Here is a 22,254-nt window from a genome sequence, read left to right as displayed (position 1 = left end):
GAAGTTTGGCGAACTTGTAGTGAAGGCTGGTTTCCCGCGTGGAGTCATCAACATTCTAAATGGATCTGGTTGATTGATTGATTCCTTTGTTCGATCGATCACTCATTCATTTGTATAATCATTCATTCATTCATTTGTATAATCATTCATTCGTTAATTAATTCGTATTATTCATCAATCCGTTCATACATTTGTTAGTTCATTCATTCATTTTTCATCCCTACCTTCATTCATTCATTCATTCATTCATTTATAGGGCCGGTAGTTGGTCAAGCACTGTCCAACCATCCACTGGTCAGAAAAATTGCATTCACTGGTTCTACGCCTGTTGGAAAACTAATTATGGAGAGGTCGAATGTAACGACGAATAATTGATTTAATGAATGAATGAATGAGAATGAATGAACCTATAAATATATTAATAAATAAGTGAATGAATGAATGAATGCATGAATGAATGTGTGAATAAATGAATGTGTGAATAAATGAATGAGTGAACATTGGTTGAATTAACTTTGCAAATGATCGAACGATCAGATGAATGAACGAACGAACAAATCAAATATAAAAGTATCATAACTTGAATGAATGATGGAATGAATGATGAAATGAATGAATGAATGAATGATTGATGGATTGATCAGCTGTGCAAAGAGCAACTTGAAGAAAGTGTCGCTTGAATTAGGCGGGAAATCCCCACTCATCATCTGCAACGACTGTGACCTAGAGAAGGCCGTCAGACTTGTTAGTAATTTATCATTTCCCTCATTTTCATTCCTTCACTCATTCGTCCACTGATTATGGTTTATAATAACACGTGACGTCATACATCGTTACCCTCTACTCAGCTCCACCCACCCCACCCCACAGGGCTGCAGTTCAGTCTTCTTCAACAAAGGCGAGAACTGCATAGCGGCTGGTCGCCTGTTCGTTGAGGAGGCTGTGTACGATGCCTTCCTATCTAAAGTGGTGGGTCGGTCGGTGGGTTGTTGGTTGGTGAGTTGGTTGGTTGGTTAGTGGGTTGTTTGGTTGATGGGCTGGTTGATTGGTTAGTGGGTTGTTCGTTGGTTGGTTGGTTTGTTGGTCGGTGGGCTGGTTAGTGGGTTGTTCTTTGGTTGGTTGGTTTGTTGGTCGGTGGGCTGGTTTGTTGGTTAGTGGGTTGTTTGGTTGGTCGGTGGGTTGGTTTGTTAGTGGGTCGGTTGGTTGGTTAGTGGATCAGTTGGTTGGTGGGCTGGTTGGTCGTTTGACTGGTTAGTTGGTTGCCTTCAAATTAACACACAAAAACTTATTATTTAATTAACTTGTTTTGGAACTTACTAATTAAAATAATAACCTAACGATACACCCTTTTCTCCACTTACTCATATTTTTATTCATTTACATCAATTAATTAATTAATTAATTAAATTAATAATCAACTACTCAACTCACCTGACCTTGCTTGTAGGTCGAAGAGGTCAAGAAGATGAACATTGGCGACCCGCTAGACACATCCACAGACCACGGACCACAAAATCACAAGTATTATTGTTATTAATATTACTATTACTACTACCACTGCTTCTGCTGCTACTACTACTAATATTACTACTACTACTACAACTACTACTACACTACTACTACTACTATACTACTACTACTACTACTACTACTATACTACTACTACTACAACTACAACTACTACTATACTACTACTACTACTACTACTACTACTACTACTATACTACTACTACTACTATACTACTACTACTATACTACTACTATACTACTACTACTACTACTACTACTACTACTACTACTACTACTACTACTACTATTACTACTACTACTACTACTACTACTACTACTATACTACTACTACTACTATACTACTACTACTACTACTCTTACTACTATAATACCACTACTACTATAACTACTACTACTAGTACTACTTCTACTGCTATTAATAACACTTTCGCTGTGGCTATTGACGCAACTACTGCCGCTACCACTATTAATTAAATAATTAAATCACCACAGGGCTCATTTCGATTCATTGCTGTCCTACTGCGCCAAAGGTGTGGAGGAGGGGGCCACGCTGGTTTATGGTGGCAAAAGAGTTGACAGGAAAGGTTTAAGGGGGTATTTTTTCATATGGTGTAATGATTTTGGTTGTAATAGACACCTGTCTATTACACATGCGATGTGTGTATGGGATGATGAGTTAATTCACACGTGTGTTTACGTACACTGTGCGTGTGTGTGTTCGTGTATGTATGTTTGTGTGTGTGCGCTCGTGTTCTCCGATACACACCATAGAGATAATTGTAATATAGAAGTTAATTAGTTGTAAAAGCGTTTTTATGTTGGGATAAAAAAATGATGTAATTATGTTGAGACAGATTTTTCCAAATTTTTTTTTCTTTTTTGTCCTGGAATTTATTTTTTCTATGCTAATAACATTTGGTCTATTTATAATTGATTTGGGAAATTTTGGGGTATTTTTTGTAAAAAAATTTATGAATTATTTTCATATATTATTAAAATAATAATACGACCTTTTAAATTTTGTAACAAATTTTATAAGTTATCATGGTATACAATAAAATAATTAATTCATTAAAAAAATAAATAAAAGCTAAAAATAAATGAGAATCACCGATTTGATAGGTTATTTCATGTACCCGACGATCTTCACGGACGTCGATGATTGGATGACCATAGCGAAGGAGGAGTCGTTCGGACCAATCATGATCATTTCCAAGTTCAATAACGGGTCGGTTGGTTGGTTGACAAATTTTGGTGATTTGTTTCATTGCTTGGTTGATTGAATAATTGATTCATTCATTTGTCCATTCATTCATTCATTCATTCATGCATTCATTCATGCATTCATTCATTCATTCATCGACTTATTTTGGTGTTTTGGCTGACTCTAGTTACTAAAAACATTCAACATTTTCAGTCAGCAGTCAACAATTTATCACACGAACAATCAACACACAACACAACAACCACCTAACAATCAACACAACAACAAAACCATCCAACAAACAACACACCACACAAACAACACACCACACAAACAACACACAACACAACAAACCACTATTATGATGTGTGTTAGTCTTTGTATATACGTGTGTGTGTGTGTGTTGATTGATTTACATGATACCACACAGCGATTACGACAACGTGCTTCGGAGAGCTAACGCCACCGAGTACGGCCTGGCTTCTGGCGTCTTCACGAACGACGTGAGCAAGGCGATGCGACTGGCAGACGGTCTGCACGCTGGCACCGTCTTCATCAACACCTACAACAAAACCGATGTGGCCGCGCCGTTCGGTGGCTTCAAGCAGTCAGGCTTCGGAAAGGATTTAGGTCGGTTTTTTGGGTATTCGGTCGGTTTTTTGGGTAGTCGGTCGGTTTTTTGGTATTCAGTCGGTTTTTATGGTTCTCTGTCGGATTTTTTGGTTGTCAATCGGTTGGTCCTTCTGAATGAGCGATAATTTGTTAGTTTATTAAATTAATGATTTTGTGAGTGAATGAGTGGGGGAATGAATAAATAAATGAATGAATGATAAGATAGAAAGATGGACAATCATTAAATGGAAATTAAATGATTATAGGTCAAGAAGCCCTCAACGAATATCTCGTCACGAAAACCATCACGCTGGAGTATTAAAAAATGTGGCCGATGTCGAAGCTGCTGCTACCGCTGCTGCAGCTTTCGTTTGCTATTGTTTATTATAAGCATTATTATTTAATATCATTGTTGTTGCGTTATTTTGAGTTTTTATTTTTTGTTATTCAAAATTTTCAAATTGTAACGGAAAAACAGTTAAACATTTTTATACCATTTTTCATTTGTTTTAAATTTTTTTTTTGTTAAAAACTGTTTACAATTTATTTTCTAAAATATTTTCATCTGAAATTGTAAAAAAAAATTTGAAGATCAGAATCGCCTGATTCGTCTTGAAGTGATATTTATTTGGATGAATGAGAGTTCACCGCGTTAAGTTTCTTTGGCTAAATTCCTATTAAAGGATATAGGGGTAAAAACTTCAAGAGCAAATGTAAAGCTGGCATTCAAGTTTTTTTACATTGATAAATGCAAGTACAATGATTGTTTTGTTCGTTTACTTGAATAAAATTATAAATTGATTAAATTTGTAATGATAAAAAAGAAAAATAGAAAGAGAGAAATTTTAAAAGTTGCAGAGAAATGGGTGGATAACATGACGAGGTAGACTGCGGCTGGCCAGAGATAAAGAAGGATTTGGGAGTGTGCACGAAAATTTGGACGGACTGACAGATGTGATAATCTGGGAATAAAGCGAAGCTAATACTCGTCTAAACTAAACGTAATATCTTTAGTTTTTCGACGCCAAACCCTAAATTTATAAATTAAAACTCGTCAAAATAAAAAAAGGAACTCCTTTAAATAAAAAACCTTGTGCTTCAACATGAAATCTTTTCTCATTTGGAAAGAGTATTTCTTTGATCTTCTCAAAATTCAATCGTGCACCAGCACCTGGTATCTGCTAATTACAAATAACGTGAGTAAACTAATCAAGATAGATTCCAATCGGTCAATTGGCCATTTTTTCATGCAATATGTAACAATCTTTTCAATGAATCAAAATTAATCAGTTTATAAGGCGCCATTTCTGTGATGTTCAACAGCGCTTCTCAACGTATTTCACAAACAGATGGGTCTTGAGATCCGCTCTGAACTTCATAAGCCATGGAGAAGTATTAAAAAAGAGGTAGACAATTTCAAAAGTAAGGGCCAAAAAAAGAAAATGCAGATTTAGCATAAGAGTATTTAACACGAGTTGAGAAGAAGTGAGAACGAGAAGATGATCGTAAACCGGGGCGTTTAGGTTTAATTAATATATCTGATGACTACTTGGGAAGTAATTTAGATTGAGGCATGTACATTAATGAGCAAATTTTAAAAAAGTGTAAGAGAACAAGATATATGATGATATATGATAAAAGATAGGGACACGAGCAACTAGACGAGCAGCCGATTTAAAATAGACCGTAGAGAACCAGGAAAACCATGGTAAACCGAGTTACAATAAGTTTCATAGTAAATTCGTGTTGAACCCAATCTCCCGAACATGAAAATATATAATTTGGTAATGGAAATCCCGATATTTTTGAAATATAGTAACTTGAATTGACCAAATGATTAACACGATTTCTTTCTTTACTTACAGCCACTATAGTTTGATCACTTTTTGGAATGTGGCGCTGATACGGTGAAATATGCTGGTAGTTTTTTTTACTAGATTAAAACTCTATTTCTTGAGCATGAAAATTTATAATTTAGTAATGGAAATTCCGACATTTTAAAAATATAGTAACCCGAATCGACAGAATAGTTATCATTATGTATTGTTGCAACTCGCGCAATCGTCAAGTTATTCGATCATCCGTAGGTTCAAGATTTCTGAGATAAACACAACTACTTCAAACAAACAAAAACTTATATAGACGTCTACTCGAATGCCAACAGTATTAGAACCAATGAATTATTCGCAAATCACGAAATGCGCCAGATGTCGCACGATCGCCAATAATTCACAGCTCAACTCGGTAATCCAACAACTCGAATCTCGCTACCTGCGCTTCGCATAGTTTTACAATTAAAAGACCTACAGTTAAAAAAAACGCAAATATAGCAAAGATAACAAAGATAATAACAATCATTTGAAGTTAATTACATAGCGCAATTTGACCGTTCCACTGGTTATAACAATATTACTGAAAAGGCACTATAATTAGGTATGTTTTGATTGTGGCGCTGATGTATTAAATTAAGCTGGTAGTTTTTTTACTAGATTCACGTAGCTCTCAATCTCCTGAGCTAGAAAATGAACAATTTGTTAAAGGGAATTCTGACATTTTTGAAATATAGTTACCTGAATCGACCGAATACTATACATAAACGGTTCACAATTATATACAAAACATTCAAAATTAATTATTTAACAACAATTTATAATAATATTTATAAAATAAATCTACTTTTATCGTTATTTATTTTTTTATGTATAAATTATTTAACAATTTAACAATATACATTATTTGTTATTGATATATATTTTATATATATATATATATATATATATATATATATATATATATATATATATATATATATATGGACTTTTCGAAACAGCGTTGTTAGCCTTACCATGTCTATTGTTTTAAGTAAATACGAGTTTAATAAATTCAGACTTGTTGAGTGTTCATTAAAGAAAGTCATTAATGCAAAATGGGCATATATCTTCAATAATGTTTGCATTAAAGAAAACCTCGTTCCGAAATATATATATATATATATATATATATATATATATATATATATATATATATGATCAAATTATACAGCAAAGAAAAATAAATTAAGTGGTCTATGGGGGTTATGCAATGTTTATAAATACAGCTGTTTGATTCCATTGGTTTTAATAACTTTTTTAATTAGCACTGACTCGACAAATTTATATTTCCTAATTTACGGTGAAATTTTTGGTAAAAATCTCTATCCTTACTGTCGATTTGTGACGATGGAGACGAGTGTTAATCACTTGGATGAAGAGGGTTTGAAGGAGACAATCAGAAGTCTGCTGAATTCCGACAAAGTGAAGTTGTGGTTGGAGCCATATTCGACTGCTGATGGATCGAAAAGTGCAAGGCCCTCCGTAAGATTTTTTTATTTGTACCCACAATTTGATACAATCGTTTCGGCGGTGATGTTGAATTCGAATGTTGCTGCTTTTTAATTTTAATTAAAATTTAATTATTAAATTTTTTGTGGCGTAGTTTACTTTACATGGGACATGACATCATCAAATTTGTAATTAACTACTACATGATAAAACATACATTATTAAATTGAAAAAATTAAACACAACATCAGTCACATACATTGCACAGCATGGTGTCTTGTTTAGAAGTTGTTTATTAACTTTTGAAACTTTGAGTTAAAAGGTTAAGTTTTAAAGGTTCCAAACTTCCTAAATTATTTATAAAAAACTGAATAGTTAAAAAAAATTTGATTGAATTTGTTCACTTCCAAAATTAATAAATTTGTTTTTCACTTTTAAACAAATAAATAATATTTGATTATAGTACAATATAATAGATTGATAATTATAATATCATTATTTACTAATAATATAGTTAGTATTTAATGTTTTTTACCAATTTTTTTTGAAGGAGCTGATAAAAAAGTACTCAGAAACCCTGAAAGTTTCAGAAACTCTGGTGGAAGAGACACTGGAACAGTTGAGGCGACATTCAACTTTGAAGTTCACTGCCAAGAGGAAGTACCAGGAGACTGACGTTGCTACCATCTACGTCAGATTCAGCCAGGGTTCCAACACTTCGGTACGAGTGTGGTTATTCATTTATTTTTGTAATTAGTTTAAAAAGTTGTTAAAATTATTATTATTAAACTGCTTGAAAAATTACTCCTGAGTTTGTTCAATAAATTTGATTGAAATTTATTAGAGCTAATACAATTTGAATGAAGATGAGTAACAGCTAAATAGAGCTAAGTAACAGCTAAATAGAGCTAAGTAACAGCTAAATAGAGCTAAGTAACAGCTAAATAGAGCTAAGTAATAGCTAAATAAAACTAATTTAAAGCGAGATAAAACTTTTCATTTTGGGAACTATATAGAATGATTATATAGGTAAAGAGATGATAATCAATAAGATGAATGATTATATATTTTTGCTTTATGTGGATTGTGACATCATCAGTTTAAATAATCAAATGGGATATCAATAATCAAATTAAATAATCAAATTATCGTCAATATGATCGAGATTTTAATTTTTTCAAACTATTTTCAAATAATTTAACAATTTTTAAAACTTTATTAACCAGTATAAAACTGAATAATCCTTTTCAACCTTTCCGCTACCTACAGCCCAATTCTTCGGGCAGATCACAAGAAAATTACATAGAGACCTCCTTACATACGCCAGTCAATGAGGTCAAAGAAATCATTGGTAACCTTTTCAAGGTCGCTCCTGAAAAGCTGAAACTCATCTCACTTGGCAAGTGCCTTTCAGAAAACTGGACACTCAATGATTACAACGTCAAGGTTTGTTTTCATTCATTCGTTTCATTCATTCGTTTATTTCATTCATTCGTTTCATTCATTCATTCGTTTTTCATGTCTCATGAAGTTTTGATAGAAGGGTGCATTTTCTGTATATTTATTTTAATTTTAGTTCAATGTTCCCTTGATCCGTTTAAAGTTATGTAAAATTATGGTTTTGACTTTGTCCATTTCTTGCTCCTTCTATGTTTTTTAGAAGTTTCAATCTACGCTATATTAAAGTTTTTTTTTATTCGTTCATTCATTCATTCGATTGAGTTTTTCAGTTTGCTTTCTTAAACTGTTATCGTCATCATCTTCATCACCATTACCACTTATAATAACACAATAATGATAATAATAATATTGTTTATAATTATAATAACATAACAGTAATAATATTATTATTGTTTTTTTATAATTAAATATTTTTTCTTTAAGAATTTAGGCAAGATACTGGCCATTTGCCTGTCCGACGACGAAGAGAAGTTGATGGCGAAGGATGAGAAGGTAGACCCAGAACAGGACGAGAAAATCGAGAAAACAAAAAAGGCTACCGAAATGATGATTAATGACGGTGAGTGACGTCATCGCTACGTCACTATTTCGTCATCATCATTATTATTACTATACCATTCCGTCGTCATAATCATTATCCTATCATTATATCTTCACCATCATTATCATTTTCATCACCATCATCCATTATATAACCATCGCTATCACGCCATTATCATACGATTGAAATGGTGATCCTCATCTATATCACTGTTCGAAGTTGTCGAGTTCGACTGGCTTCATTACTTCATAAATGTGCTATCATTATCGTCGTCATGTTATATTATCACATTACGTCCTACCTCGGGTAACTGGGTCTCTGGATGCTAAACGAAGATTGACTGATTGATATATTATTACATTATAATATTATATTATATTACTATGACGTGATACTAGTATCACGTTTTAACCATCTAATTAACATAATTTATTATGAAATTGATGCACTCACTCGAAGATGTTGACGACTGGTACAATCTCACCGTAGCTGACCAAAATGGAAAGTCCTTTGATATGCCTGTCGAAGAAAGGAAGGTATTAATAATAATAATAATAATGAATAATATTAATGAATTATAATAATGAATAATAATAATGAATAATAATAATAAATAATAATAATGAATAATAATTATAGTAATAATAACAATTACTTTTACCAATAAACCATCACTCTATAACTTCAAGATATATCATCATACCAAGATATATCATCATATATGATATACAGGATATATTATCATATATTCATCAAGATATATCTAAATGCGTTCCACCACCTCTCGGCCACTCTTTATTCCCTTCAAAATACCCCCTTGTACTTTTGATTTTACTCAAATTATACTTTTATGATACTTCTTACTTGAAACTACCCTGGCCCTTAAAAACACAGGCTCTGGCAGTGGCGATGATGCTACACGAAAAGGGTAAGACATGTATGAAGAAGAAGAATTTCGGTCTGGCTCTTGTCTATCTGCTGGAGGCCGATCTAGAATTCTCGTTAGTTGATTATGCTTTTGATATTATTTTCATATTATTATAGTTATTATTCTTTTTATTTTTATTATTATTTTTTATTTATTTATTGTTTTTTTTTATTTATTTATAGTTATTTTTTATTTTTTTATAGTTATTATTATTTATTGACAAAACTTAACAATAAAGAACCACTTAACTAGACTGAAAAAATAAAAATTGTTGTTGTTGTTGTTGTTGTGGCAGGAAATGCACTTCTCAGTTGTTGGAGCTGGTGGACAACTACGCCCTCCTCTGCCTCGACATCATCTGGTGCTACTTCATCATGCAGCAAGTCGACTCCCTGCCGGACGCTGGTCGGCGGTGGTGGTGGTGGTGTTGTCGGTGGTGGTTGTGGCATTGATGATGCTTATGATGATGTTGATGATGATGGTGATGATGATGGTGAAAACATTGACCTTTAGCCATTTAATAATTTCACCCGACATTGACCTTTAACCTTTCAATAATGCCACCCGATAATGACCTTTAACTTTTCAACAACGCCACCCGACATTGACCTTTAACTTCTCAACAATGCTCTCCGACAGAGAGACGCCTGTTAATCACGGAGGAGAGGCTCGTCAAAAGTTACGGCCCTGAAATGGAGAGGGTTCAAAGAGTTAGGGTTAGTTTGTGTTTGTTTGTTTGTTTGCATTCGTTCGTTCGTTCGTTCGTTTGTTTGTTTGTCTGTCTGTCTTGACTGGCGCGATATGTATAAACAGTATGTATAAAGTGTGAAAAATGTCGCAGGGCAGCTGTAGTCAGGAGGTGGCAGTGATGATGAAGTTACACTTGATGCAGGGAGTTCTTAGTTTCTACAAGAGGGAGCATCATAAGGCCAAGAAGTTTCTGGATAAAGTTGGTGTTGGTGTTGGGTGTTTGTGCTCGTTTAGTTGTTGTCGCTGCTCTTGTATATTGCTATTTTTGTATGTCGGTTGTTTTGTATGGTTTGTTTTTTTGTATGGTTTGTTGTTTTGTATGTTTTGTATGTTTTTGTATGCTTTGTTGTTTTTGTATATTTTGTTGTTTATGTACGTTGCTTTATATGCTGTTTTTGTTGTTAGCTTGTTCTCTTCGTTCCTCTGTATGTTTCTGTTTGTTAGTTGTTCTGTATGTTTTTGTAGTTAATGATGATGATGGTGGTGATGACGACGATGATGATGGTGATGATGCACAGTTGATTCAAACAGGCAGAAGAGGAATTGAAATCTCTGCAAGTTGATAAGGAAGACATGATGACCAGTGAGTAACCAAAACTGCTGCTTACATCATCATCATCATTTTTATCATCATCATTCTCATCATTATTCTCTTCACCATCATCATTCCCATCATCATCATTCTCATCATCATCATCCTCGCCACCATCGTTATCGTCACCGTCATTATCATCATCATTCTCTTCATTATCATCATCACTACCATCATCGTCATCATTTTCACCATCGTCAGTCACCTCACCATCCTCTTCATCCTCTTCATAAGCTTCGTACAACTTCAATAATCCTTAAGATCTTTATGATAATATTTTAATAAAGGATAACATTAATTATCATTATTGTTGTTATTATTATTGTTATTATTATTACTATCATCATCATCATCACCACAACCACCATCATAATTATCATCAGTCATGGAGATAGGCTATTCAGAGCAGGAGGCCCGATTGGCCCTGAGGTTTTGTAAGGGTAACGTGTCGCAAGCCATTGAGCATATCATGACTAAGAAACAAGTTTGTATCTTTTTGTATACATTTGTATGTGTTTGTTTTTGTTTCTATGTGTTTATTTGTTTTGTTTGTATGTTGTATTTTTTTGTATGTGCTCTGATGTATTTCTTTGTATTTTTTTTTGTATATGTTTGTATGTGTTTTTTTTTTTTTGTACGTCTTTGCATTTGTTTGTATGTGATTGTATCTTTTTGTATATGTTTCTATGGGTGTATGTTTTTCTTTGCATCTTTTTTGTATATGTTTGCACATTGTATCTGTTTTTCTTCGTATGTCATTGTTTGTTTATTTGTATATTGTATTTCTTTGTATGTCCTTGCATCTGTTTGTATGTGTTTGCTTCTTTTTGTATACATTTGTGCCGCACGTTTGCATCTCTTTAGAGCTTCATTTTGTGGTAATTTTTCTCTTAGGAGAGGAGGAAAATTGAGGAGCAGGAAAAAGAAGAAAAGTACAGGAAGAAGATGGCGAAGGTTCTTGGAAAGACCAGCAGTGGTCAGCTGTTAGTTGTACGATTGATCGGTTGATTGGTTGGTTGGATGATTGATTGGTTGGATGATTGATTTGTTGGATGATTGGTTGGTTGGGTTGGTGATTGGTTGATTGATTGGGTGATTGGCTGGGTGATTAATTAATTGTTTGATTGATTGATCGATTGGGTGATAATTTGGGTGGGTGATTGATTGATTGATTGATTTGGGTGATTAGTTGGGTGATTAGTTGGGTGATTGTTTGATTGACTTCATGACTGAATGAGATTGAACTTTGATTGACTAATTTATTGATTGATTAACGCTTATTGATTGATTTATTTATTGATTGAATGGTCGATTAGAATTGCTGAAGTTGTCATCTTTTTCACAGCAACTATCATCATCACCATTTTCCTTACGATGATGATCATCATCATCTCTAAAACAACTACAATCATCATCATCATCGCCACTACAACAACAATCATCATCATAACCACCACCAGCATCTTTAAAACAGCAACAATCATCATCATCATCGCCGCTACAACAACAATCATCATCATCATCGCCACTACAACAACAATCGTCATCATAACCACCACCAGGGTGGATGCCAGCCTCTACAAGAACCTGACCTCGATGGGTTTCGACAAGGGGGCCACCCTGCAAGCCCTCAAGAAACACGACAACAACTTCATGCTGGCCATTGAGGTTCTTGTAAATTATTTTTATTATTATTTATATTATTATTATTGTTGTTGTTGTTAATATTGTTATTGTTGTTATTTTTGTTATTATTATATTATTAATTGTTGTTGTTGTTGTCGTTGTTGTATTTTCTGCACCACCACCACCATCCACACAGTTCCTGCAGACGAATCCAAACCTCCGCCTGCCAGATCCAGAGGCCAAAAAGAAGAAATTGAAAATAACAGATGAGATGATCAGCCAACTGGTGAGTCTCGGGTTCGACGCCGACGTCAGCCGAGCTACCCTCCATCATTTTGAGGGCAACTTGGAGGAAGCTACCGCGGAGTTATTCAATCTCTCTGGTAAGATACCGAAGGAGTGGCTGGATAAAGTAGCTAAAAAAGTTACTTCTGCTGCTGCTGCTGGTGGTGTTGATGGTAACGGTTCCACTGACGGTGAGCCGTGGTTTTGTGTGGTTGAGCCAATTGTTGTTTGTGGTCGTGTTGTTTGCCTGTTTGCTTCGATGGTTTGCATGCTTGTTTTCGTTTGAAGATCAAACCCACGCATCGCCACTTGCAACCACAATTAACCACACCAACCCCACTCATCGCCACTTCAGACCACAATTAACCGCACCAACCACACGCATCGCCACTTCCGACCACAATTAACCACACCAACCACACGCATCACCGCTTTCAACACGCAACTTACCACACCGACCACACAAACGCATCTCTGCAGAGTCCAATTCAGCTGCGTCAGCGGCTTCTGGGAGCGCCAGCAACATGGACACGGAGGAGATGAAGAAGTTCCTGGAAGAGGAGATCATTGACGGCTTCAACGACGAGCAAGACACCGACTACTTAGATCTGAACGTCGACGACGAGAACAACGTCCTACAAGAGTTCAAGGCCAAACTGGCTTCCATCCTTGATCATTGATTCGTTCATCCTTGACCTTTCGATTAATGTTTATTTTTTTTAGTTCTTATTAGTTTATTGATCAGATATTAACATTATGATGTTCTTTCTTCATTCGTTCGTTCATTCGTTCGTTCGTTCGTATTTATTTACCGACGAATTTACTCCCAAGAAAAGTATTTTACAACGTTTTTAAATTTTCATCTTAAACCGTCTGCACGTGTTGATAATTTTGTTTGAGTTTGACCGAACTTTCAAATTATTATGTTCCTAATTTGGTGACAACTTCTTCAGTGTTGATTTCTTCAACGAAAGATGGGACGAAAGCAATCGTTGGATTCCTTTTGTTCCCAGCTGACATTAATTTTCGGTAAAAGATCTTCTCCGTGTAAGCAGAGTTGAATCTTTTGCACTAATCCACCACATATCGATATATATATATATATATATATATATATATATATATATATATATGTTGGTAATAGACCATAATTTTTACAATATTCTATAAATTCTACCGAATATTTGGCGTTNNTATGTTTGTAGTTCTTCGATTTTTCTCACTAAAGTTTTTTGGTAAACGTTTAGTTTATTAAAAAAACTTTAGTGAAAAAAATCGAAAAAACGAACTACAAACATATTAACGCCAAATATTCGGTAGAATTTATAGAATATTGTAAAAAAAATAGATATATATGTGTTTGTGTTTGCGTGTGTGTGTAACATTGTTTGCGTGTGAGTGTGTAACACGCCCCATAGCGTATAGAATTTTTATGATGTAGTTTTATAATATGTACGTCATACACGTTTTGGTACTTACTCGTGCACGTGTGTATATGACGCGCGTATGTATGTTTCAGACATTTTCTGTACTTAATGTGACAAGTGCACTCTTTTCGTTTGATGTTTTTAATGAAATTAGTTTTTGAATTCCCGTTGTACATTTTTTTTGGCTGTCAAATTTTTTACATACCATTGTCCTTTGTATTTGTTTCCATATTATGTGTGTAATTTTGAATGTGTTTACATTACGTTTGTGTATCTTATTTTAATCATCTCATACATATTCAAATCATCTCATATAAATTCATACGTTGCATCACTGCATCTTAACCTCAATTCAACATTAACATTTGGTTCATCCTTGACCTTCTATCTTTCCTTGCCCTCTGATACTCTAATGCCCTTTCGGTGACTGACTTATATATCGTATCTACTCATTCATTCACCCATTCATTCATTCATTACTCATTCATTCATTACTCATTCATTCACCCATTCATTCATCTTTTTTTTGATAATGTCCAATACATTCGATAAGAAAATTTTTAATTTTATAAAATTTCTTCATACAAACTGTAATAAAATTGTTTGTAAAAAAAAATTTAATACAAGGTTTTTCAAAACGATGGTAACAAATGCTAAAACAAGTCTCAAGTTATGTTGCATTAGCAATATTTTATCGGTAGCATCATAAACAATCAGAAATAGACATCATTGCAGACAGACACACACACACTCACACACACATACACAATAAAGATCCACGACTCTGTATAGATATATACAACAGTTGGAAGGAGGCCATATTTTATACAGTATTGTATGAATTCTACCGAATTGTTGGCATTAGTCAATTTAAAGTTTGCCTTTTCATTTTTTCTTAGTAGAATTTTCTCAGAATTGTTTAATTATAACAATATAAAAACTACATTATCACTGCTGGCTTACAGGCAAATGCAAACTGTTTATTTTCACCTAAAACCTTCTGAAATATTATAACAACAACGAATGATATTTTCCAATAATAATGATTACACTTTTCATGAACACAAAGAAAATACGTATTTTATAAATAAATAAATAAATATATATATATAATATATATATATATATATTTATTTAGTGTTTTTATAGACTGTGGAGCAAGAGGAAATGTGAAGTCAATTGCCTAATCCTTGCCCGAATTTAACGAAGTCGTTGGGTTTTGCAGAGAATTTGAAATTTTTGTCTGCCTCAAAGATGAGGACGATGGTGGAGCCGAGATTGAACTCACCAAACTGTTCACCTTTTGTGAAGTATAAGGAGGTGGCCAGGGATGGGGAGGCCGGAGATGAAGAGGATGATGATGATGATGAGGAAGACGTCAGTGTAGCCGGTGGTGGGTGAGATGAGGATGACGGCGAGAAGAAATTATCGAATGTCAAATCGATCATCGATGGCTGATTTGCTTTCTGATTCGTTTTCAATTCCTGAAATCACGGGACAGAAAAACCAAAGGTGAAATATGTAGCTACTCAATTGGTGAAATATCACAACGTAGGAAAAGAAAAACACAAAGTGAAATGTTACCGAAAATAAAAATTAAATTACTTTATAAAAAAAAATATGAAAAGAGGACCAACAGGATCCTTGTAAACTCTGATGGAGCCCACATTGGTAGCCCCGACGGCAGCCATTGAAAAGAATCCCGACTCCCACTGCCCGATGTACACGACCCTCTCATTCACGTTCAACAGTTCCGGAAATTTGTCGGCCATCTTGGGACTGACACTCAGCAGGTAACCTGGAAGGTAAAAATAAAAACTTAACTGAATTAACTTTATGCAGTTTAAGACTGTGCATTCGAAAAAAGGTTGATCGTGTATCAATGAATAAGCATCTTGTGAGATTAATAACATTACATCAAATTGCATTTTTAAGGTAATAAACAAAAAAAATAAAAAAATGAAATAACCAGGAAAATATCGGCGCAGGGAGCAGAACCAGTTAGCAGGTGAGTGAAACCTATGGTAGTCCCCTGGTGCCAGATATATGATGCAGTGGTACAGATCGGTGTCGTTGTTCAATTTAATTTCTTTGCAGAAAGATGATTCATGTTCTTCAGCTACCGTGTTGCCATCCTCACAGTTGTTTGAAGTTGAAACGTTAATTTTTTCTTGGGTTTTGTTCATGAGTATGGAGTTTCTCAGGTTTGAAAAGATTGAATTATTTTCCTTCCATGTCTTGGGGCCTAAGAAGTATTTTAGAGAATAAGTTTTTAGTTTGACATGCTCAACTTTGTCTTTGGTAATCTTTCCATAGCTCAATATGAGGCCATCACACGGACTGACCTTAATTGAATGAATTATTTTTTTTTTAATTTTCAAGTTATAAATTCTTTAAATATCATAAAAATGTTGTTATAATAAAGGGCATTTTAAAAATGAGCTCAAAAACAATGAGCATCAACTGCACACATAAGGCTTATGAAAAAACCCAGTCAAACTGCATTTAGTCAAGTGAGATAAATAATAATGACTAAGAAATAATAAATATAATTAATAATTAGGATAACAACGAACTAGTGAGTGCGAGTGATCAATGGGTCTTGTCTCGTTTTTAAGGTTTCTTTTGAAGAATTCTCCTAATGATTTGTAAGATTTCAAGTCTTCATTTTCTGCCTCAGCCAGATTGCAATTGTACTTCTTGATGTAGAGACCCAAGATGTGGGGTCTGGCCCACTCTGGCAAGGTGATGTTGCACATCTTGCCCCACAATCTCGAGACTGCATTCAAAGGTAGATGTAAGAATACCTGTATGTTGGAAACATTTTTTTTTCAAAAAGATTAGATTTTATGATTTATAATTCTACATATTTTTGTTAAATCAAATAATATTTAGAATTATAATGCTAAACAACTTCAACTTTGAAGTTCTATATTTATCACAATATTATAATTCAACAAAATATAAAAATAAATAGAATAATGAATAATAATTGTCTGATTAACATTAATGTTACATATGGATTCCAGTTCCAGGTTCAGGTTCATCTGGACTGGACCCAGACACTGGAGAAACAAGGAAAAATGAAAATGATCTATGCCACGCTATGCATAATGAATGGAATCAGATCATAACGTAAATTGCACAAACCGGAACAGAACAGTGCAGATTTAAAACGCGAAAAACAATCACAATAAAAAAGCAGGCACTTGAACGGCATATGGCTCCTCATCGATGACATCCCTAACTTCGGGCTTCTTGAACTGTTCGTACTTGCCGTGGCGCACGTTCATCCCCGCCATGCCCCCGACACCGCCCAACAGTAATGCTGTCAGTAATTTTGCTTTCATTTCCCATTTAATTCACTCAATTTCATAATTTTTTCATTACTTTATTGACCCATATCTATAAGCTATACGATCACATTTCAACATGAATGTTTTATCTAGTTTGATATGGAGCATTCAATCTGGTTGAAATTTGAAGGTGCAAAAAGATGACAAATTTTATTTGAATAAACAGAAAATTTCTTTGAAGATTTTTTAAGTTTTATTAAGATAAATCAACAAAATAGCGTTTTGTTACAATTTTATTTGTATAAATATTGGTTAAGACTGAAACACATCAAAGGTATAACAGATAATGTATGCGGTACAAAGGAATTTAAAAAGCAATCACCTGTCAAGGTGTAACAATGAAAAGTGAACTTTAGTTCAATCAAACTACACACCTAAAAATCGTGTCAACCCGATAAAGTTTTTGGACTTTTCGTGCAGAAATCTCTTAAAAATGGTCGGTTTTTTGTTGCTTTTTGTGTTTATTTAGTGAATGAATGTTTAGAATTTAATTTAAAATGATTATTTTGAATTTAAAATGATTAAAAATTAATTGCAGGCACTTCCGCAAACAGTTGTCAAAGGTGGGTCTTTAAACTTTAAAGTTAAATTTTTAATTAACTTTTAAAATCCTTAAAATTTCAACAAATATAAATAATTAAAGTTTCTATGAATCAATTATTTGAAGTTTATTCCTAATTATTTTATTATTAAATTTATTAAATTGTGTTCAAAAATGAGATGGTTCTTGAACAAGATGAGATCAAGCTACAGTGGAGAGAATACTTCAATCGTCTGTTAAATGAAACAAATCCCATCAATGTTAACTTTGACGCTCCACCCATCGAAGGTCCGATTCCAGACATCACTTTAGAGGAGCTTACAGAAGCTCTGAAAGCTATGAAGGATGGAAAGGCAGCAGGGCCCTCTGGACTCACAAATGACATTATCAAAGCATCTGGTACTACAGGTATCCAAACGTTACTACAACTTTGCCGTGAAATCTGGAGAAATTGCCCAATGCCGACTGAATGGAACTATAGCATGACAGTCCCGCTATACAAAGGCAAAGGTGATCCATTGAACTGTTCATCATATCGGGGTATACGTCTGTTAGAACACTTCCTGAAAATTGTTGAAAAAATCATTGAGAGAAGATTAACGTCGTGCATCACAATCGGAAATTGTCAATTTGGTTTTCTAGCAGGGAAATCAACAATTGATGCAATTCACATCCTTCGGCAACTGCAAGAAAAGTACCTCGCAAAGCATCAACAACTATCACACATTTTTGTAGACCTTGAAAAAGCATTTGATCGAGTTCCCTGTGAAGCAATCAGATGGAGTCTACGTCGACAATTCATTCCAGAATATCTTGTTTGACTTGTGATGGAAATGTATACGAATACTAAGACTTTTGTCAGCACAACGGTTGGAAACACAGATGCATTTGTCATCGGCGTTGGAGTTCACCAAGGCTCGATTCTCAGTCCACTGTTATTTATAACTGTGATGGAAGAAATCACAAAACCAATACGCACTGGTGACATTTGGATTCTAGTATATATTGATGATATCGTTTTAACAGCCACGTCTGAGCAGAATGCAGCACAGATGTTTGAAGATTGGAACACCAGACTGGCCGATCATGGATTCAAAGTCAACATCAGCAAAACCAAAGCAATGAACACTGGTGAACCCATCCAATCCACAGCTACTGGACGATGGCCCTGTTCAGTTTGTAAAGCTGGTGTAGGTAACAATTCAATCAAGTGTCAGCAGTGTAACCAGTGGTGTCACAAACGTTGTTCAAAAATAATTGGTACTTTATCTAAAATGTCCAATTTTGTTTGTCTCGCTTGCATCAATCCACAACAACAAATTCGAAATAGCACTGTTTTTGAAGCCATTAAAATAGTGAAAGTCACATCGTTTCAATATCTAGGGGATGTTCTGGATTGTACTGGAACAGCTGAAGCTGCCGTTCGAGCACGCATACGTGCAGCCTGGAATAAATGGCATCTCCTTGCCTCTATATTGATGCGGCGTGACATTCAACTACTACTACGATCAAGACTTTATAAATCTGTGATACGTCCAGTGTTGTTATATGGTGCAGAAACATGGCCAGTGACAACCAAACTGGAACAACAACTTCAACGAACCGACTTGAAAATGCTCCGATGGATGCAACGAATTAGTCTGAAGGACCTCATCAAATCTACCGAAATCCGGCGTCGTGCTGGTTTAGATGATATAGAGGACGAATGCCGGCAACACCGTCTGCGGTGGTTTGGTCATGTCAAACGAAGTGGAAACAGTGCCATAACTTCTCCTGCAGATGTTGAAGTACCTGGCACACGTCCCAAAGGCCGTCCAAAGAAGTCCTAGTCGCAAACAATCGAGCAAGACATGAAAGCTCTAAATTTAAATGAAATGGATACAACTGATCATCTAATTTGGCGCAAAAAGTTGATGGCAAAGAAACAACGTCCTACCTCGGGAAACCAGGTCTCTGGACGCAAAACGAAGATTGATTGATTGATTTTATTATTAAATTTATATTATAATGAATAATAAAAATATATTCATATAAAAAGATTAATATTAATTTGAATTAATATTATTATTATAAAATAAATAAATCATTTAGAACTGGAAGAAGCCTTCTTCTTATTCGACTACGACAACGACGGCAAAATAACATCAAAAGAAGTTCCAAGTGCTGTCAGGTCTGTCGGCCTCAATCCAACTGAAAATGAACTGAAGGATATCATTGGAGATGTTAATGGAAGTAAGGGTTTTTGTGAATAAATTTGCATATTAATTATGAACAACTGTTTTTGTTGTGTTTGATTTGATGCATAAATAATTAGGTAAAGCAAAAATCAAATTTTATGAGTGAAAAAATAATGTTAATTATAAAATTTGACTATGTTGTTTAATGAATAAATTATGATAATGAGAGGTGTACATCTTTCTTATTGACCGAAAATAACATTACGTTGAAAGTTATTCATTAAATTTAATGAATAGATATTATCTTATTAATGATAATACCTTTCAAATTTTTGCCTATTGTACTGAAATTTAAATTACTTTATTAAAAATTGGAAAAATGTATATTATTTCATCCATTTAAAGTCGGTGGGAAGGTGGATATAAATACACTATGCCAGATCATTTCTAAGAGAATCAAAAACCCTAAAACGACACCCGAAGAACTCAGGGATGCTTTCCAGGTTTTCCACAATAAGAAAAATAATAATCATAATCATAATAATAATCATAACAATGGTAATAAAACTTAATATTATACTTTTATTCTTAGTGTTATTATTATTTTTATCACCACTATCATCATCATCGCCATCACTACAATCACCGACCTTTTTTATAATTGACCTTTGATCTTTATCACCTCCAGGTTTTCGATAAACAGGGCAACGGTCTGATATCAGTGCAGGACCTGAGGACGTCTCTGACGTCACTCGGCGAGAGACTGAGCAACGAAGAGTTGGATGAGTTAATTAGAGAGGTGGATCAGAATGGGGAGGGGATGATCAATTATCAAGGTCATGGTCGATGTCGCTGTTGGTAGTGTCGTCAAGTTTGTTGCTTATGTCGCTGGTGTCGCCGATGTGGCTGTTTGTTTGAATAAACAAATGAATGAATAACCGAATGATAAATCAGTGAGTGAAAAAATGAATAAATGATCGAATGAATGAATGAACGTATGTACTGAACAACAATGAATTCAATAGTCCACCTATCAACTGCCTCCTCCCCTCCAGATATGGTGAAAGTCTTACTGGCGTGACGACTCTCACGATGATGACGATTGTAACAATTCTCAAATTCTCACCACAACTACATCATCATCAACAACAACAATAATAATAATAATAACAATAATAAATATAAATAATAAAATATATTCATTAAAAATTTTTTGTTGTCCGTCCAATCAACAAGCCTGTCTGTCACGATTATTTGTTCTCTTCTGTCTTGCGCACTTCAATTTTCATACATGATCACGCGAGTGAATGATACACACAACACGTGACACACACACACACACGCACATACACACATGTGTGAACAAAATTTTTCGGATTCAAATAAACACATCGATAATTGTTCTTCTTTGTTATGTTTGTATCCATTACATACAAAACTCTTATGATGTATAATTAATTAAGTCGGACAAGGAGTGAATCGTTTAAATTATTTATTTCTTAAATAAAAAAAAATCTATTAAATGCTAATCGAATTATTACCAATGAATATTAATTCATCAATTAAATGCTAATTAGTTTGATATAAATTGAATAAATAATTGCTTACTTAAGTCATACAACTGAATTCAAATGATGAAAATATCTGGTGACGATAAGGTAACATGATGAATGATGGTGGTGGTGAAGTTGTTAGAGGAAGGAGTGAAAAAATAATTTGGGATGTATCCGTACTGCTGTAGCTGTTACTTCTTTTAGTACCACTGACGCTGCTGTCGTTGCTGCTACTGCTGGTAAAGCTGCTACTATTACTACTACTAAGAATGAATGAATAATGAATGAATGAACAAATTATTATTGAATTAATAAACTATTATTGAATTAATAAATGAATGAATTAGCTAA

General features: G+C 34.2%; 3 protein-coding genes across 3 annotated transcripts in view; all 3 read left to right on the top strand.

The window, feature by feature from the left end:
* HELRODRAFT_108094 (hypothetical protein) overlaps nucleotides 1–3,930 on the top strand; it is a gene marked incomplete at its 5' end in the record, with an annotated part of 11,791 nt that extends 7,861 nt beyond the window's left edge. Inside the window, 9 exons of the mRNA XM_009030747.1 lie at nucleotides 5–68; nucleotides 257–350; nucleotides 645–744; nucleotides 871–969; nucleotides 1,448–1,521; nucleotides 2,023–2,114; nucleotides 2,653–2,758; nucleotides 3,165–3,364; nucleotides 3,613–3,930. Of these exons, the coding sequence (XP_009028995.1) occupies nucleotides 5–68; nucleotides 257–350; nucleotides 645–744; nucleotides 871–969; nucleotides 1,448–1,521; nucleotides 2,023–2,114; nucleotides 2,653–2,758; nucleotides 3,165–3,364; nucleotides 3,613–3,668 (885 nt within the window). The 3' untranslated portion in view covers nucleotides 3,669–3,930. The remainder of the gene's footprint in view (nucleotides 1–4; nucleotides 69–256; nucleotides 351–644; nucleotides 745–870; nucleotides 970–1,447; nucleotides 1,522–2,022; nucleotides 2,115–2,652; nucleotides 2,759–3,164; nucleotides 3,365–3,612) is intronic.
* A 2,558-nt stretch (nucleotides 3,931–6,488) lies between these two features.
* HELRODRAFT_189570 (hypothetical protein) lies at nucleotides 6,489–16,042 on the top strand. Its single transcript, XM_009030746.1, has 19 exons — nucleotides 6,489–6,699; nucleotides 7,217–7,387; nucleotides 7,936–8,112; nucleotides 8,551–8,686; nucleotides 9,128–9,204; nucleotides 9,563–9,669; nucleotides 9,892–10,001; nucleotides 10,236–10,312; nucleotides 10,438–10,545; nucleotides 10,878–10,929; nucleotides 11,322–11,422; nucleotides 11,833–11,921; nucleotides 12,501–12,606; nucleotides 12,761–13,040; nucleotides 13,330–13,984; nucleotides 14,058–14,970; nucleotides 14,993–15,210; nucleotides 15,237–15,756; nucleotides 15,913–16,042. Exons 1-15 carry the CDS (start codon nucleotides 6,565–6,567, stop codon nucleotides 13,527–13,529), a joined length of 1,926 nt encoding a protein of 641 aa, XP_009028994.1. The 5' UTR covers nucleotides 6,489–6,564; the 3' UTR covers nucleotides 13,530–13,984; nucleotides 14,058–14,970; nucleotides 14,993–15,210; nucleotides 15,237–15,756; nucleotides 15,913–16,042.
* Nucleotides 16,043–18,065: 2,023 nt separating this feature from the next.
* On the top strand, nucleotides 18,066–21,212 carry HELRODRAFT_164773 (hypothetical protein; the record flags this gene model as incomplete). The annotated part of the gene is made up of 5 exons (XM_009030745.1): nucleotides 18,066–18,068; nucleotides 18,171–18,195; nucleotides 20,265–20,405; nucleotides 20,756–20,853; nucleotides 21,039–21,212. 5 exons carry the CDS (start codon nucleotides 18,066–18,068, stop codon nucleotides 21,210–21,212), a joined length of 441 nt encoding a protein of 146 aa, XP_009028993.1.
* Between the last annotated feature and the right edge of the window lie 1,042 nt (nucleotides 21,213–22,254).

This window comes from Helobdella robusta (genome assembly GCF_000326865.2).
Source record: "Helobdella robusta unplaced genomic scaffold HELROscaffold_7, whole genome shotgun sequence".
NCBI lineage: Eukaryota > Metazoa > Annelida > Clitellata > Rhynchobdellida > Glossiphoniidae > Helobdella > Helobdella robusta.
The sequence above is the reverse complement of the archived record's forward strand: the minus strand, read 5'-3'. Positions and strand labels throughout refer to the sequence as shown.

Coding starts and splice junctions, on each gene's coding strand:
- HELRODRAFT_189570 (XM_009030746.1), top strand. CDS start 6,565: ATGGAGACGAGTGTTAATCACTTGGATGAAGAGGGTTTGAAGGAGACA. Junction 6,700..7,216: donor CGAAAAGTGCAAGGCCCTCC/GTAAGATTTTTT, acceptor TTTTTTTTGAAG/GAGCTGATAAAAAAGTACTC. Junction 10,546..10,877: donor CCAAGAAGTTTCTGGATAAA/GTTGGTGTTGGT, acceptor TGATTCAAACAG/GCAGAAGAGGAATTGAAATC.